The 19,843-nt window shown below is 44.5% G+C and overlaps 1 protein-coding gene across 1 annotated transcript in view; it reads left to right on the forward strand.

Annotated features, from left to right (window-relative positions):
* The window catches only part of TRPM2 (transient receptor potential cation channel subfamily M member 2), a 1,766,051-nt gene that overhangs the window by 10,916 nt on the left and 1,735,292 nt on the right, over positions 1-19,843 (forward strand). Inside the window, exon 2 of the mRNA XM_040441475.1 lies at positions 9,539-9,624. Within this exon, the coding sequence (XP_040297409.1) occupies positions 9,539-9,624 (86 nt within the window). The remainder of the gene's footprint in view (positions 1-9,538; positions 9,625-19,843) is intronic.

Genomic DNA, 19,843 nt, shown 5'->3' on the forward strand with positions numbered 1-19,843 from the left:
CCGCGCCAGTGGCTGCTCATGCGTGATGCATGCAGACTTCTGCGGCCATTTGATGAGATCACCAAACTGGTCAGTCACAGCCAGGGCACTATCAGTGCCATCATACCTTACGTCTTCTTTCTGGAGCATGCATTGTGTCGTGTCATTGATCAAGCAGTCAAGGAGCAGGATATTTGAAGACGAACCCCCGTATAAAAAGCATAAAGGGCAAGGACCAGTATTGGTTGGCAACGGACCCGGTACAAACACAATATGGCGGACATGTTACCAGCATCACAGAGGGCTCAGGGAACGCCTAGACCGGCAGGTGTCCGGGTTAACTGCCGATGTGGATGCTCTGAGAAGCGAGGAACCGCTAGACGACTGGGTGTGCAGGCTTGACCTGTGGCCAGAACTGGCCCAATTTGCCATGGAATTGTTGGCTTGCCCCTCATCCAGTGTCCTGTCTGAAAGGACGCTCAGCGCAGCAGGCGGGATCGTGACCGATAAGCGCACTCTCCTAGATCACGACAGTGTGAACTACCTCACATTTCTAAAAATGAATGAAGCGTGGATCTCGGAGGAATTCAACACCTTTGACGACCACGTTTAATTGAATTTCCTCATGCCAGCCCACACATATCCGCCACCGCCCAGAACAAAGAATGGTCCCTGTCTTATGTAAATACAGCGGCATAAAAGGCCTTTTCTGTCTTGTGAATGCCTTATGTTTGGGGCCTGTACTCCACTGGCCTGCAGTAAAATGTTTATCCAATTACCGTCTAATATACCTCCAGCCACATAATCATTTTATCTTATCTGTACGGAGAATGCCTATTTGTTGGGGCCTCAGAGGAATTTAACACCTGTGATGACCACATGTTATCGAATTTCACCTATTATCATTTGGGGTTTATTCAAGAGGGGGTATTTCGTTAGCCATGTTTTTAATCCAATTTTATATTTTTAGTTCTTTTAAACATATTTATTTGACATTTATTTGTACTGGACTAGCGTAAAATCATTATCCAATGACCATCTAATATACAGTACAGACCAAAAGGTTGGACACCCCTTCTCATTCAAAGAGTTTTCTTTATTTTCATGACTATGAAGGCATCAAAACTATGAATTAACACATGTGGAATTATATACATAACAAACAAGTGTGAAACAACTGAAAATATGTCCTATTCTAGGTTCTTCAAAGTAGCCACCTTTTGCTTTGATTACTGCTTTGAACACTCTTGGCATTCTCTTGATGAGCTTCAAGAGGTAGTCCCCTGAAATGGTCTTCCAACAGTCTTGAAGGAGTTCCCAGAGATGCTTAGCACTTGTTGGCCCTTTTGCCTTCACTCTGCGGTCCAGCTCACCCCAAACCATCTTGATTGGGTTCATGTCCGGTGACTATGGAGGCCAGGTCATCTGGCGCAGCACCCCATCACTCTCCTTCATGGTCAAATAGCCCTTACTTTCAAAGTTTTCCCAATTTTTCGGCTGACTGACTGACCTTAATTTCTTAAAGTAATGATGGCCACTCATTTTTCTTTACTTAGCTGCTTTTTTCTTGCCATAATACAAATTCTAACAGTCTATTCAGTAGGACTATCAGCTTTGTATCCACCTGACTTCTCCTCAACGCAACTGATGGTCCCAACCCCATTTATAAGGCAAGAAATCCCACTTATTAAACCTGACAGCGCACACCTGTGAAGTGAAAACCATTTCAGGGGACTACCTCTTGAAGCTCATCAAGAGAATGCCAAGAGTGTGCAAAGCAGTAATCAAAGCAAAAGGTGGCTACTTTGAAGAACCTAGAATATGACACATTTTCAGTTGTTTCACACTTGTTTGTTATGTATATAATTCCACATGTGTTAATTCATAGTTTTGATGCCTTCATAGTCATGAAAATAAAGAAAACTCTTTGAATGAGAAGGTGTGTCCAAACTTTTGGTCTGTACTGTACCTTCAGCCATAAAATCACTTAGTCTTTTCTTTCCGGTGAATGCCTAATGTTTGGGGCCTGTGCTCCACTGGCCTGCAATAAAATTGATATCCAATGACAATCTAATATACCTCCAGCCACATAATTACTTAATGTTTTCTGTAGTGTGAATGCATAATTTTTGGGGCATATAATCTTACTGGCCAACAGTAAAATTGTTATACAGTGACTGCCTAATGTACCTCCAGCCACATAATAACTTGTTCTTTTTGTACTGTGAATGCCTAATATTTGGGGCCTGTACTCCACTGCCCTGCAGTAAAATTGTTATCCAATGACCGTCTAATATACCTCCAGCCACATAATCACTTGATCTTTTCTGTATGGTGAATGCCTAATGTTTGGGGCCTGTACTCCAGTGGGCTACAATAAAAATGTTATCCATTGACCGCATAATGTACCTGAAGCCACATAATCACTTGTTCTTTTTTGTCAGGTAAATGCCTAATTTCTTAGCGCCTGTACTCCCGTGGCCTAAAATACAATTTTTCTAGGCTCCAGCAGGGAACATTTTTGAGAATTTCCCTTTGACGCATAAAAATGGCCCCTGATTAAAATATTTTTTGTGTGAATTTTTCTCATTGATCCCCCTCTAGTATGTCACTGTCTGGGACTATTTGTGCACTTCTAGTAAGTACAGGGAGTGCAGAATTATTAGGCAAGTTGTATTTTTGAGGATTAATTTTATTATTGAACAACAACCATGTTCTCAATGAACCCAAAAAACTCATTAATATCAAAGCTGAATATTTTTGGAAGTAGTTTTTAGTTTTAGCTATTTTAGGGGGATATCTGTGTGTGCAGGTGACTATTACTGTGCATAATTATTAGGCAACTTAACAAAAAACAAATATATACCCATTTCAATTATTTATTTTTACCATTGAAACCAATATAACATCTCAACATTCACAAATATACATTTCTGACATTCAAAAACAAAACAAAAACAAATCAGTGACCAATATAGCCACCTTTCTTTGCAAGGACACTCAAAAGCCTGCCATCCATGGATTCTGTCAGTGTTTTGATCTGTTCACCATCAACATTGCGTGCAGCAGCAACCACAGCCTCCCAGACACTGTTCAGAGAGGTGTACTGTTTTCCCTCCTTGTAAATCTCACATTTGATGATGGACCACAGGTTCTCAATGGGGTTCAGATCAGGTGAACAAGGAGGCCATGTCATTAGATTTTCTTCTTTTATACCCTTTCTTGCCAGCCACGCTGTGGAGTACTTGGACGCGTGTGATGGAGCATTGTCCTGCATGAAAATCATGTTTTTCTTGAAGGATGCAGACTTCTTCCTGTACCACTGCTTGAAGAAGGTGTCTTCCAGAAACTGGCAGTAGGACTGGGAGTTGAGCTTGACTCCATCCTCAACCCGAAAAGGCCCCACAAGCTCATCTTTGATGATACCAGCCCAAACCAGTACTCCACCTCCACCTTGCTGGCGTCTGAGTCGGACTGGAGCTCTCTGCCCTTTACCAATCCAGCCACGGGCCCATCCATCTGGCCCATCAAGACTCACTCTCATTTCATCAGTCCATAAAACCTTAGAAAAATCAGTCTTGAGATATTTCTTGGCCCAGTCTTGACGTTTCAGCTTACATAGAAACATAGAAACATAGAATGTGTCGGCAGATAAGAACCATTTGGCCCATCTAGTCTGCCCAATATACTGAATACTATGGATAGCCCCCGGCCCTATCTTATATGAAGGATGGCCTTATGCCTATCCCATGCATGCTTAAACCCCTTCACTGTATTTGCAGCTACCACTTCTGCAGGAAGGCTATTCCATGCATCCACTACTCTCTCAGTAAAGTAATACTTCCTTATATTACTTTTAAACCTTTGCCCCTCTAATTTAAAACTGTGTCCTCTTGTGGTAGTTTTTCTTCTTTTAAATATGCTCTCCTCCTTTACCGAGTTGATTCCCTTTATTTATTTAAAAGTTTCTATCATATCCCCTCTGTCTCTTCTTTCTTCCAAGCTATACATATTAAGGTCCTTTAACCTTTCCTGGTAAGTTTTATCCTGCAATCCAGAGCTTGTGTGTCTTGTTCAGTGGTGATCGTCTTTCAGCCTTTCTTACCTTGGCCATGTCTCTGAGTATTGCACACCTTGTGCTTTTGGGCACTCCAGTGATGTTGCAGCTCTGAAATATGGCCAAACTGGTGGCAAGTGGCATCTTGGCAGCTGCACGCTTGACTTTTCTCAGTTCATGGGCAGTTATTTTGCGCCTTGGTTTTTTCACACGCTTCTTGCGACCCTGTTGACTATTTTGAATGAAACGCTTGATTGTTCGATGATCACGCTTTAGAAGCTTTGCAATTTTAAGAGTGCTGCATCCCTCTGCAAGATATCTCACTATTTTTGACTTTTCTGAGCCTGTCAAGTCCTTCTTTTGACCCATTTTGCCAAAGGAAAGGAAGTTGCCTAATAATTATGCACACCTGATATAGGGTGTTGATGTCATTAGACCACACCCCTTCTCATTACAGAGATGCACATCACCTAATATGCTTAATTGGTAGTAGGCTTTCGAGCCTATACAGCTTGGAGTAAGACAACATGCATAAAGAGGATGATGTGGTCAAAATACTCATTTGCCTAATAATTCTGCACGCAGTGTATTTGGTGGCTGCAAATATGACCTGAAGTTTTTCTAGGTTCGCCTGCCATTAAAGTGAATGGGGCATGCTGCAAACTCGCAGTTTGCGAACATTTGATCGCGAACCGTCCCGGACGATGTTTCATCCATCACTAGTTAGGATATCTGAGGGGAGCTGTGGATAAAGCACCAACTTGTCCTTGATGGCACTGTATCCCTGTCTTACTCATGTGTACTCAGGCTGATATCCCCCTGTCATGTTGTCTTGTGGAGACCAGCAGAATCCAAGGCATATTCATGCCTTGACTCCACAACACAAACACAGGCCACACTCTGCTGTCAATTCCTCTGCGTCCAATCCCAATCAAAGCTGTGTTACCTGATCGGACTTGAATGTAAGTGCACAGTGCAACATCACAACAATTTTAAAAAGATGAAAAACATGCAATGCGACAATTCACTGCAATATAGAGTACAAAATTGCATAAAAATTACAAGTGCTACACTAATAAGTGAGAGATACTTGGCAAATCGTTTTGTACAAAATAATCTGAGCCCGTCTGCCAAACGTCAAGGCAATCTCTATTAGACGGGTTCCTACGCTAAATTCTACCTGTTAGGCGCCATGACGGCTACCATACACTTCAGGGAGTGTAGGTTACACAGCAGGCCCACTCCACAGCCTCACCGCCGACAATGCATACCAAGGGTATCACAAAAATTTTGTCTGTCCGCCCCAGTCCCCAGTATAACACAGCCCTACCGAAAACCTTCAGCAAAACAGTCACCCGTATCAATCTGAGACCTTGGTTGCACATCATAAAATCCCACTATACCGTGTACCAATGTCACCCATCCGCAAACCAACACCTTTTTCAGTCCATTCTTACTCAAAGCGGACACAAGAATAAATCAGAAACAGTGACTGGATTCACAGTGGGGAATGCAAACTACAAACATCAGCAGGGCAAAACACATTCGTAAACAAGGACTACCGCCATCAACATAAAAAAAACATACAAACAGATAACAAAAACACATATCATAGACATACATGGGGAACAAACGGTGTAACAAATAGTACAGGGGTCTCAAATATTATGTCCTAGCCTAGATTGGCCATTCAGACCCCTCTGCACCTGGTGATGCGTATGCTGCTGAGAGGTAACCCCTTTATGGACAAGCTGACTAGGCCCCACTGTACGATTTGTTACCTGGCTACTGATACTGGACACATTGCAATTACTTGCACAAGGGCAATTCCTTGCAATATGTCCTTTGTTCCCACACCTGAAACGCCTAACTTGGCTTCCTGTCCTTTTGTGTTTTGTGCTTACCTGCTTTGTAGTGCTATGTGACCTAAGCCAGCAGATGCAAAACATCTGATGTTTGCCCCGCATGGCTTAGGTCTGTCTACAGTACACTGCAGTCATGCTCTTTTCTTTTTGAACTGTTCCAACCTCAGGGATGCACTTTTTACAATGTTCCCTGACTTTGGGAAAAGTAAATAATCTGTTATTCTGGACAAATTTTGGGAGATTCTGGCCCTGACTTTAAGGAAAAAGAAAGGGCCGGCATCATTTTGGAAAAAAAATTGTTGACCTGTTGCATGCCAGTCATTAGCTGGGATCTTACAGCAACCTCATCCTTCAATTTGGCTGCCATCACATCAGTAGAGGCAGACTGTTCTTTGAAGGCCTTGATCTCAGCAGGCGACTAAGTCAACTGAGCCTCAATTTCCTCCTTCTCCCTCTGCAGCTCTACTAACTGTGACACCTGAATGTCTCGGTCAATGGTAGACTGTACATTATCTGCCAGCTGTGCCCGCAATGCCAAAAACTGGTTTGAATTACTGGCAATGAATGGTCGGAGGAATTATCTGTTGACCGAGACACCAGTGCAACATGCTTTGGCTTGCAGATGCTATCTTCAAATGTATGCACAAGTTTGGCTAGCATCTGAAGCCGTTTGGTCGCCTTATTCAATACCGTCTGTTTGTTAACACAGTTTGTCATAACTATAAGCCTGTGTTAACAATTCGGACCACAGCATTTCTGCTGACTTGTGAGTGGTGGGGAGGATGGGGTTAAATATGCTGTGTTTTGCTAGGTGTTTCAGTGTGGAGAAGTCCATACTCACGTTTTGTTCAGAAGCCATTTTCGTTGGTGCTGTCCTTTCCTTGTCCTTGGTTCGTTGCTTAGTGGCGGTCCTCTAGTACCCGGAACGCCTTCGCCCGTCCAGCCGGACTTCTTCTGATCAGCTCCAATGGCAATGGTTTTCTCAAAGCGACTGTATGCAACGACCTATTCTGTGACGCTTGCACGTGTTCAAGGTTTGTCAAAGGCAGCGAAAAATCATAAAAAAATACAAAAATCTAAAGATTTAGGTTCTCTGCTGTAGATATTGTCTTGTGTTTAGCTCTGATTGAAAAAAACTTGTCTGAACTATCAGGCCCTGGACGCACAGAAACAACTGTCCGCGTCTCTCTTGCCTGACTAGTTCACAGAGTAAGCGATTTTCTTTACCAAAGCCAAAGTAGAGGCATACATGGGAAACCCACAGAAGCTTTGTATATACCTTTTTTCTACTTCCTGAACTTTGAATTTATATTCTTCGTTTTTATCCATTTTCTTTTTCTCCCAGGTGATTCTCTTAATTAGTTCTCCCCTAAATGCATTTCCAGTGTCCCAGACTATACCACTTTATACCAATCCAGTATTTTCCCTATATATCTTATCAATTTCCCTATTTGGGTTCACTACTGTATATCCAACCATGTATTCTAGATAGACATATCTAGTCATTTTTATTTCCCTCTCTCCAAATATTAATCCAACCCAGTTCCTGACAGTTTCTCCAACCAAGTTAATTTAATTAAATATTATCAAGCACCATATTAAAATCCCCCATCAAGTATAACAGAACCTGCTCTCTATCGAACAAAAATCCTGAAAGCTTAATAACCTCTCTGCTCTGTATATTGTATAGTGAACCAATTATTCATTAAATTCCATTAATGTAACAGTGCAAAAAATGTAACACCCTCTATTTTGGGACGTGATCACAGCAGGAGCGGTGGACAGTTTTAAAAAGGGTTTAGATGAATACTTAAAAGTAAATGGCATTATTGCTTATAAAAATGTGTAGAAATCTGAGTCTCACTTCCTTCTGGGATTAATGTCCCTACCTATCCCCTGGTTGAACGTGATAGAATTATGTCTTATTAACTATGTAAAATACTGGGGAAGATTTATCTGGTGTAAAGTAGAACTGGCTTAGTTGCCCATAGCAACCACTCAGATTCTACCTTTCATTTTTCAAAGGAGCTAAGCCAGTTCTACTTTACACCAGTTTGATGAATCTCCCCAACTATGTTTATGTTCCTTGCCCTACACTTATACCCCAAGTCCCTAAAATCAATTATAAGGACATTACACTTATGTTTAACTTTGTAATTGGTGCCAATGTGTACCATGACCATGACACTCAGTCTTCACCAGTCCCTCCCAGGAATTAATCAGCCTGATCTGTGATATCTTAAACTTGAGTGCCAGAAAGAGAACACTACCAGAATATGTCTTGCCTGCCCTGCAATCTTATCTTCCTCCTTATTGAGGCAGATATTCTCCTGGTTGTCAGAGGCATTGGGGGTAATTTATCTTGAGGTTAATATTTGAAGTCCGGTTTTGCAACTTTTTCTCACCTCCTCCCATGGGAAGTTTGGAACACAGGTCCTGGGGCTGCTCCCACTTTCATATCCTCCTGTTAGCCATCTTACATTATGTAATTTACCTTACTGCCTCCTCCTCCTTTATCTCACCTTTACTTTACCCCTATCTAATCCCTTTATCTCATCATATTTCCTTTTTGGCTACCAGCACCTCTGCATCATATTAGCCCTCCACCATTTCTCCTGTCTGCCACAACTAGCCATACCATTTCATCCCTATCAAATTATCTCTGCCATAGTCTCTGCCACCTACACATTTTCTCCCTGCACTTCTATATACCATAAGTGCACTCTGCAGCTCACAGTTTGCAGATCTCTACACTGTAGATTTCACCCACACAGGCCTCACAAAAACCTGATAGCCAATACACAGGCTTTGACCTGTACCTCTCCATTTGTACTACATTCTTTCTACAACTCTGTATATTTTATTATTAAATCATCAGTTGTCTACCATTAAGAATATATTTTGTTCTCTATTCTCCCAATAGTGACTCTGCGACCAAGGTCTTGGAATTGACCGAAACGTCAGACGCATTTGTCACATATATCCTAGGCATCTTGCTGCCAATTTATTTGGAGGATACTGAAAATAAAAATATATTTTATTTGCATCTAATCTTGAGTGTGCAGTGGTATTTTGTTAACAATTGGACTTGGGTTTATACCCACTCCACTTTGCACCTCACCAACGGACATAGAGTGCAGCCCAACAACACGATTTGTACAAGGGATCACGGCTTAAAGTTATAACAGAAGCCATCACACCTTGCCAGATTTATCATATGATGGATCCGAAGATGAAGGATTTCCATCATTTTTGATAGGAAGAATTGCACTGTATACTGCTTTTTTCTTGCTATCAAAAATGCAAAAATGACAGAACTGCTGACAACATCTTTCAAATGGCATTGTGAACATAGCTGTAGAAAGAAGGGGAAGCAGTGCACAGCACAATACATGTCTATGCCATTGTGGTATGTTATTGCAGTTCAGCCTATCACTTGCATGCTGAGGTGCTTTACTGGACACAATCACATGCACATGGATGTTGCTATGTCAAGTACAGTAGTGAAGGGACCACAAAGATCCAATATGCATCTCTGCCCTTTTATACTAAAGCTGTAGCATATCTGCAGTCTTCCCATTTTTCCTGTTATAATTTAGTTTTATTTGAAATTCAATTATTCTTTGTTTTAATGCAGGAAAACATATGCTCTTGGATTGCAGAAAATATTAAAAAGAAAGAATGTATGTTTTATGTGGAAAGTCCCAAGGTGACGGATACAAGGTACATTTTTATTATCTACTTATTAACAGTGATGGCCTTCATCGGGCTGTTCCTCAGAACTGCCTGCTCCCGCTGACCGCATTTGTTTCAGACTGGCTCGTGGCGCAGGCACAGGTAAGGGCTTACCTGTGCCTCGCCGGACTTGTGAGTTAAGATGGCAGCCCGCATGTGTTTGCGGGCGAACAATGCGAACAGGCCATCACTGCTTATTAATGCTTTGGTTAATACATTTATTCCATTTTAGGTATGGTCTTACAGTTGGAATCTCTTTACTACTGTCCTTTAGTTTTATACATCAAAAAATGTTGTAATGCTATGGTGTAATAATAAATATTATGTATATAATGTGTGTATATATATATCTGGTTTAATTCTTAAGACACTGATGGGAAACAATGGGGCAGATTTTATAATCCTATAGATCAGCGGTGGGGAACCATTTTGCTGCCAAGGGCCATTTGGATATTTGTAACATCATTCGGGGGCCATACAAAATTCTCAATAAAAAATTTTTACTGCTGTATTTGCTCAAACATATAATTGACTTAGGGATAAGTTACAGAAATTGCACTTCAATTAAAATAATCTAGAGGGCTGTATTTTTGCAGCACAAAATAGCGCCTGCACTATATATATACAGTATATTACATACAATACAGGCGCCATATTGACCACACATAGCAGTCTAATTTTTAAGTTCAGAATGTTACTTATTTGACATTAATGGCAGGAAGCTAAACCCAGGGGGTCCAGAGAGGGGTTCACCCAGCTTTCACTCTCCCTGCCTCTTTCTTCGCAACTGTCCCTGCCTTTGTCCCTTTCTCAGCAAAATATCTGCCCCCACCTCCATCAGCCTGAAATCAGCCTCCTATCAGACCCCCCAGGCCTACATCAGCCTCAGATCAGACTCCCATCAGACCTCTAAGCCTCAGATTAGACCCCAATCAGACCCTTCCTAGCTTCAGATCAGACTCCCATCAGACCCCCAGCCTCAGACCAGACCCGGATCAGACGCCCAGCCTCAGATCAGCCCCCATCAGACCCCCCAGGGTCAGATCAGCCCCTATAAGACCCCCCAGCCTCAGATCAGACCTTCATAATACCCTCCCTAGCCTCAGATCAGCCCCCATCAGACCCTCCCCAGCCTCAGATCAGCCCCCATCAGCCCCCCTAGTCTCAGATCAGACCCCTATCAAACCCCAGCCTCAGATCAGACACCCCCAGCCTCAGATCAGACCCTCCCAAGCCTCAGATCAGACCCCCATCAGACCCTCCCCACCCTCCTTTAGCCTCAGATCAGCCCCAATCAGACATCAGATCAGATACTGTATTTAAGATAAACAAATAAACTTACCTCTCCAGCTCCGTACGGCGCTGCCTCTTGGCAGATTCACTTACCCTCCCTGTTCTTCTTCCTGCCGCACTATATTGTCACCTCACACCGCACAGCGTCAGGTCATAGTGCACGTCTACGTGCACTGCGTCCTGACGCTGGATGTGTCAGGACACAGTGTGGGGCTGAAAGAAGACCAGGGAAGGTGAGGACAGCCAGTGCAGTGCTGTTCTCACCTTCCTGTGCCTCCCGTATGCTAATGACCGCTTCCATAATGGAAGGGGTCATAAGCATTTTCACATTATGTTCTGGCAGGGGGCCGGGGGCCACATGAAATGATACCGTGGGCCGCATACGGCCCTCGGGCCGGAGGTTCCCCACCCCTGCTATAGATGGTGAAAGTTTGAAAGGTGATCTACAGTCGTGGCCAAAAGTTTTGAGAATGACACAAATATTAGTTTTCACAAAGTTTGCTGCTAAACTGCTTTTAGATCTTTGTTTCAGTTGTTTCTGTGATGTAGTGAAATATAATTACACGCACTTCATACGTTTCAAAGGCTTTTATCGACAATTACATGACATTTATGCAAAGAGTCAGTATTTGCAGTGTTGGCCCTTCTTTTTCAGGACCTCTGCAATTCGACTGGGCATGCTCTCAATCAACTTCTGGGCCAATTCCTGACTGATAGCAACCCTTTCTTTCATAATCACTTCTTGGAGTTTGTCAGAATTAGTGGGTTTTTGTTTGTCCACCCGCCTCTTCAGGATTGACCACAAGTTCTCAATGGGATTAAGATCTGGGGAGTTTCCAGGCCATGGACCCAAAATGTCAACGTTTTTGTCCCCAAGCCACTTAGTTATCACTTTTGCCTTATGGCACGGTGCTCCATCGTGCTGGAAAATGCTTTGTTCTTCACCAAACTGTTGTTGGATTGTTGGAAGAAGTTGCTGTTGGAGGGTGTTTTGGTTCCATTATTTATTCATGGCTGTGTTTTTGGGCAAAATTGTGAGTGAGCCCACTCCCTTGGATGAGAAGCAACCCCACACATGAATGGTCTCAGGATGCTTTATTGTTGGCATGACACAGGACTGATGGTAGCGCTCACCTTTTCTTCTCCGGACAAGCCTTTTTCCAGATGCCCCAAACAATCGGAAAGAGGCTTCATCGGAGAATATGACTTTGCCCCAGTCCTCAGCAGTCCATTCACCATACTTTCTGCAGAAGATCAATCTGTCCCTGATGTTTTTTTTGGAGAGAAGTGGCTTCTTTGCTGCCCTTCTTGACACCAGGCCATCTTCCAAAAGTCTTCGCCTCACTGTGCGTGCAGATGCGCTCACACCTGCTGCCATTCCTGAGCAAGCTCTGCACTGGTGGCACTCCGATCCCGCAGCTGAATTCTCTTTAGGAGACGATCCTGGCGCTTGCTGGACTTTTTTGGACGCCCTGAAGCCTTCTTAACAAGAATTGAACTCTTTCCTTGAAGTTCTTGATGATCCTATAAATTGTTGATTGAGGTGCAATCTTAGTAGCCACAATATCCTTGCCTGTGAAGCCATTTTTATGCAACGCAATGATGGCAGCACGCGTTTCTTTGCAGGTCACCATGGTTAACAATGGAAGAACAATGATTTCAAGCATCACCCTCCTTTTAACATGTCAAGTCTGCCATTTTAACCCAATCAGCCTGACATAATGATCTCCAGCCTTGTGCTCGTCAACATTCTCACCTGAGTTAACAAGACGATTACTGAAATGATCTCAGCAGGTCCTTTAATGACAGCAATGAAATGCAGTGGAAAGTTTTTTTTGGGATTAAGTTAATTTTCATGGCAAAGAAGGACTATGCAATTCATCTGATCACTCTTCATAACATTCTGGAGTATATGCAAATTGCTATTATAAAAACTTAAGCAGCAACTTTTCCAATTTCCAATATTTATGTAATTCTCAAAACTTTTGGCCACGACTGTAGACATGCACCAAATTTAGCACAATGCCTCATGCTGGATGATATATTTGGTGGAGGCCCAAACACTTTTGTCCAGTTCAATACTAACTATTGGTTGGCCTACTTTGAGACAGAATTTTATGCCAGAATCTATGCATAATTTGGTCACAGAATGTTGCATATTGGGTCCCATCCCTTTTTGAGTAGTCACACTCCATTCCCATTAAGCCACATAGCTTGACAGACTAACTGCAGAAACTGTCTACAAGCCTAGATGCAATGTTATTTGGTTGTAAATATATACATATCAGCTTAAATTTGGGTTCAGGAAAGAAGAGAGAGGAGCTCATTGTCAGAAGTTCATTGTCCTCTCCAACAACAATAGGAACATCCCTTGCAATCCAAGAAAATGTTAATGGGGTTGTCCCATCTCAAAAATTGGGGGCATATAGCTAGGATATGCCTCCAATGTCTGATAGGTGCGAGTCCCACCTCTGGGACCCACACCTATACTTTCAACAGAGCTGGCAAAGTCCCTGCAGAGCATGCACGGCCTCCCCTCCAATAATTCCTATGAGAGTGATGAAAATAGCCAAACACTGGCTTAGCTATTTCTGTTAGCCCCATATAAATGGAAGGAGTGGTGGCAATACATGTAGGGTGTGCCCGTCGGGTCTTTGCCAGCTCTGTTCTAAGTATAGGTGCAGGACCCAGAAGTGGAACCTGCACCTATCAGACATTGGGGGCATATCCTAGCGATATGTCCTCAATGTCTGAGATGGGACAACCCCTTTAAACCTGTCCATACATAAAACCACAGACAAAATAAAGATTTCCATCCAACATAAGGATACAATTCAAGGTACAGTACCTTCACTAGTGATGTCGCGAACATAAACATTTTCGTTCGCGAACGGGCGAACCGCCATAGACTTCAATAGGCAGGCGAATTTTAAAACCCACAGGGACTCTTTCTGGCCACAATAGTGATGGAAAAGTTGTTTCAAGGGGACGAACACCTGGACTGTGGCATGCCGGAGGGAGATCCATGGCAAAACTCCCATGGAAAATTACATAGTTGATGCAGAGTCTGGTTTTAATCCATAAAGGGCATAAATCACCTAACATTCCTAAATTGTTTGGAATAACGTGCTTTAAAATATCAAGTATGATGTTGTATCGATCAGGTAGTGTAAGGGTTACGCCCGCTTCACAGTAACAGACCAAACTCCCCGTTTAACGCACCGCAAACAACCGCAAACAGTCTATTTGCACAACCCCAAACTCCCCATTTGCACAAGGTTGGATACCAAGCTAGCCATGTCCCGTTCCTTTTCCTCACTGATGTCATTGAAGGTCTCTTCCTCCACCCAGCCACGTACAACACAAAGGGTCCCCGAAAGGTGATAACAAGCCCCCTGGGACACCTGCTGTGGTTGGTCTTCCACCTCCTCAAAGCCACCTTCCTCCTCTGACTCCTCTTCTTCAGACTCCTCTCTCTGCGTTGCCTCTCTGCGTTATTATAAGGTGTGTTAAGTAGTACTTTTCCTATCAGTTTAATCCCTGTTACGTCCCCTATCAGGGAACGTGTATATGGCATCGATTTTAGGAACCGGGAGATGGAAAAAGATTCTTGGTCGGTCCTCCTACTTTAAATTTGGGGCACTGCGCGTGCAATCTAATGTGCCACCAGATAGGAGTGGTGTGTTAAGTAGTTCTATTCTTATCAGTTTAATCCCTGTTACTTCCCCTATCAGGGGACGTGTATGGAATAGATTTTAGACAACCGCAAAGAGTTGTCAATAGTTGACACACTCATGACATGAATTTTATACCTCTATGCGTCAATCTTGGTGTAGTTATGACTGTGCTCGTGCGCACGTTTGGGAGATTGCAGGCGATGGGGGTTTTACAAAGCCTATGGTCGTGCTGAGGTAGTTCAGTGACAGTTAAGTGACCCAGAAAACAATGATTCTGCAGTGTGGGCCCATTGTTGGCCTAGTAGGCTTTAATGATCACCTTAGATGATCACAAAGAAAATTAATGTTTTTTCTATGCAAAATTATCCAGCCGATCGCTTTTGGTCTGTTCACAATGAAGCAACGACCTTATCATCTGGGGTGTGCCAACATTGCCATTGCCAACACACTCATAGAGGTGGTCGCTTCATTGTGATACGCAAGCTCCTTCACCACGACAAGGTAACGATCACGAAGGGGAATTGACACATGTATGTGCCTTTTTTTTTGTTTGGTTTTTGAAGCCACAGTGCAGCACCAGAGGCCAGAAAAATTAGGCATGTACACATGCCTGAAAAATTAGGTATTGTTGCTGTAGCAGCGGCCAGAAAAATTGATGTTTGTTTCCCAGGCAGAAAGTGCCCTAAAACATTGCGGCTTGAACCCTAGTTGGTGGCGGATAAGTCACACAAGTCATCCGGCATTCAGAGATAAAATACAGCAGCGTATGGACCATTTTTAGCCCAAGGCAGATCATCTCATCACCAGGCCTTTTTTAGTCGAATGTATCGCCCACTGTCAGTCCCTTCGGGATCCATCCCTCATTCATCTTAATAAAGGTGAGGTAATCTAGACTTTTTTGACCTAGGCGACTTCTCTTCTCAGTGACAATACCTCCTGCTGCACTGAAGGTCCTTTCTGACAGAACACTTGAAGCGGGGCAGGTCAGAAGTTCTATCGCAAATTGGGATAGCTCAGGCCACAGGTCAAGCCTGCACACCCAGTAGTCAAGGGGTTCATCGCTCCTCAGTGTCGATATCTGCAGTTAAGGCGAGGTAGTCTGCTACCTGTCGGTCGAGTGGTTCTCTGAAGGTGGACTCCGAAGGGCTGTGGCGATGCGTAGGACTTAAAAAGCTCTGCATGTCCTTCATCAACAACACGTCTGTAAAGCGTCCTGTCCTTGCCGGCGTGGTCGTGGGAGGAGGAGGATTACTTTCACCTCTTCCCCTGTTAGATTGCCATTGTGCTGTGACATCACCCTTATACGCTGTGTAAAGCATACTTTTTAATTTTATTTTGGAACTGCTGCATCCTTTCCGACTTGCGGTAATTCGGTAACATTTCAGGCACTTTCTGGTTATACCGGGGGTCTAGTAGCGTGGCCACCCAGTACAGGTCGTTCTCCTTCAGCCTTTTTATTCGAGGGTCCCTCAACAGGCACGACAGCATGAAAGACCCCATTTGCACAAGGTTGGATGCCGAGCTACTCATGTCCAGTTCCTCGTCCTCATTGATCTCACTGAAGGTATGTTCTTCACCCCCAGCCACGTACAACACCACGGGTACCAGATAGGTGACAACGAGCACCCTGGGATGCCTGTTGTGGTTGGTCTTCCTCCTCCTCCTCAAAACCACATTCCTCCTCTGACCCCTCTTCCTCACAATCCTCTTCCAGCGTTGCCGCAGGTCCAGCAAGCGATGCTGATAAGGCTGTTTCTGGTGGTGATGGTGACCACAACTCTTCCTCTTCCCGCTCATCTATGGCCTGATCCAGCACTCTTCGCAGGGCACGCGCCAGGAAGAAAACAAATGGTATGAATTCGCTGATGGTGCCTTCGGTGCGACTGACTAGGTTTGTCACCTCCTCAAAAGGACGCATGAGCCTACAGGCATTGCGCATGAGTGTCCAGTAACGTGGCAAAAAAATTCCCAGCTCCGCAGAGGCTGTCCTAGCACCCCGGTCAAACAAATACTCGTTAACGGCTTTTTCTTGTTGGAGCAGGCGGTCGAACATTAGGAGTGTTGAATTCCATCGTGTTGGGCTGTCGCAAATCAAGCGCCTCACTGGCATGTTGTTTCGCCGCTGGATATCTGAAAAGTACACCATGACCGTGTAGGAACGCCTGAAATGGCCACACACCTTCCTGGCCTGCTTCAGGACGTCCTGTAAGCCTGGGTACTTATGCACAAAGCGTTGTACAATCAGATTACACACATGTGCCATGCACGGCACATGTGTCAACTTGGCCAAATTCAATGCCGCCAACAAATTGCTTCTGTTGTCACACACCACTTTGCTGATCTCCAGTTGGTGCGGAGTCAGCCACTGATCCACCTGTGCGTTCAGGGCGGACAGGAGTGCTGGTCTGGTGTGACTCTCTGCTTTCAGGCTAGTCAACCCCAAGACGGCGTGACACTGCCGTATCCGGGATGTGGAATAGCCCCTGGGGAGCTGGGGGGTGCCGTTGATGTGGAGCAAGACGCAGCAGCAGAAGAGGATTCAGCCGAGGAGGTTATGGAAGAGGATGGAGTAGGAGGAGTAGATGAGGTGGCAGCAGGCCTACCTGCAAGTCGTGGCGGTGTCACCAACTCCTCTGCAGAGCCACGCATTCCATGCTTGGCAGCTGTCAGCAGGTTTACCCAATGCGCAGTGTACGTGATATACCTGCCCTGACCGTGCTTTGCAGACCAGGTATCAGTGGTCAGATAGACCCTTGCCCCAACACTGTGTGCCAGACATGCCATTACTTCCTTTTGCACAATAGAGTACAGGTTGGGGATTGCCTTTTGTGCAAAGAAATTTCGGCCGGGTACCTTTCACTGCGGTGTCCCATTAGCTACAAATTTTTGGAACACCTCAGACCCTCACCAGCTTGTATGGTAAAAGCTGGCGGGCTAAGAGTTCAGACAAGCCAGCTGTCAGACGCCGGGCAAGGGGGTGACTCTGTGACATTGGCTTCTTACACTCAAACATGTCCTTGACAGACACCTGACTGTGGGCAGATGAGCAGGAACTGCTCAAGACGAGAGACGGAGTGGCGGGTGGTTGAGAAGGGGCAAGGAGGACAGCAGTGGTTGACGTGGCTGAAGATGCTGGACCAGGAGGAGGATGGCAGATTTGAGTTTGTGTGCTGCTTGTACTCATGTGTTGATCCCATAGGCATTTGTGATGTGCGATCATGTGCCTTCGCAAAGCAGTTGTACCTAGGTGGGTGTTGGACTTCCCATGACTCAGTTTCTTTTGGCACAGGTTGCAAATGGCATTGCTGTTATCAGAGGCAGACACACAAAAAAAATGCCACACTGCTGAGCTCTGCAATGACTGCATTCTGGTGGTGGCAACAGCATGCGTTGATTGACGTGGTGTCTGACTGTGCCACTAGCTCCTTGCGACGACCTCCCCCTGCTTCCAACTCGTCTCCTCCTCCTCTCTGTCTCCCCATCTGAACTTTCCCCCTGTTCTTCTTCTCTTTGAGCGGGCACCCACGTGACCTCCACGGACACATCGTCATCATCAACCGCTTCACTTGTATCTGACAACTCAGCAAAGGAAGCAGCAGCGGGTACAACATCATCATCATCACACCGTACGTCCATGTGTGTAATGCTGCCTGACTGAGACATATCCCTGTTATCTATATCCTCTGGCAATAATGGTTGCGCATCACTAATTTCTTCCAACTGATGTGTAAATAACTCCTCTGAAGTGAAGCGGCTGTGGTGTTAGTGTTGGTGGTGGCGGCAGGCGGGCGAGTGCTAACTTGAGAGGCGCCCGAAGCTAAGCTGGAGGAGGATGGTGCGTCAAGGTTCCGAGCGGAAGCTGTAGAAGATTGGGTGTCCTGTGTTAGCCAGTCAACTATGTCCTCAGAACTTTTCGAGTTCAGGGTACGTGGCCTCTGAACACTGGGCATTATTCTAGGGCCTAAGGGAATCACAGCACCACGACCACGACTGCCCCTGCGGGGTGGCCTGCCTCTGCCTGTCTTTTTTTTTTAGATTAGTTAAGTTGTACTATGCGTGCAAGCTACTGTGACACCAGATATGAGTGGCACTGTGCACTGGCAGAAGTTGGCAGAGTAGACGCTGTAGGCCTGACACACACGCTTGCAGACAATTAACTGCTATTCAATCTATTACAGTCAAAAAAATTTTTTTTTAAATGTGCACTACTGTTACACCAGATATGAGTTGCACTGGTGTGACACTGTGCCCTGGCAGGCCCTGAAATGCACACGTGTGAAGGAAAATGACTGCTATTATTTCACAGTCCAAAAATTTTTATTTATTTTTTTTAAATGCAAGTTATTGTGACACCAGATATGAGTGGTGGCACTGGGCAAGTGGGCACAGTATACACTGTGAGCCTGACACACACACTGGCAGGCAGGCAACTGCAATTAGATTACACAGGGAAAAAAAAGCTTTTTGGGGTGCTGTCCTTACAGCAGAGATCAGATGAGTCCTTCAGGACTGTAGTGGACACTGAATACACTAGCCTAGCTATCGATTTCCCTATTAAATCAGCAGCAGCTACACTGTCCCTCCTCTCACTAAGAATGCAGCTTCCGAATGAATCAAAAATGGATGCTGTCCAGGAGGTGGGAGGGTCTGGGAGGGAGGGTCTGCTGCTGATTGGCTGGAATGTGTCTGCTGACTGTGAGGTACAGGGTCAAAGTTTACTCAATGATGATGAATAGGGGGCAGACCGAACATTGCATATGTTCGCCCGCAGCAGCGAACACGAACAAGCTATGTTCGCCGGGAGCTATTCGCTGGCGAACTATTCGGGACATCTCTAACCTTCACTTAGCCCACACTAAATGTGGTATTTTTTATTTTATGTACTAAATGTCCTCCTGGGGTCTCTACAGTATATACTGCAGACGAAATAGGGCAGAAGCTTAGAAAAATAATTAAATATTGTTACACCATGAAAGGAAAAATGACAGATCTACCTGTGGCAAAATATTTTGCAGCCCTGACTACAACATCTGAGATATGATAAGACTAGCAGAAGAGGAAATTTCATATCTCAGACAGTCAAGGACATCTGGGATTACAAAGTCATTTACAAACTCTCAAAATATGAATGGATGCAGACTGTCGGTAATAACGAAGGGATGAGGGGGGGGGGGAAGGGGACACCCCTACCCACACTGGCCCTTACTTACAACCATCCCCCAAATAATGACAATGAC

This window comes from Bufo bufo, chromosome 7 (assembly GCF_905171765.1).
Source record: "Bufo bufo chromosome 7, aBufBuf1.1, whole genome shotgun sequence".
Classification (NCBI taxonomy): domain Eukaryota; kingdom Metazoa; phylum Chordata; class Amphibia; order Anura; family Bufonidae; genus Bufo; species Bufo bufo.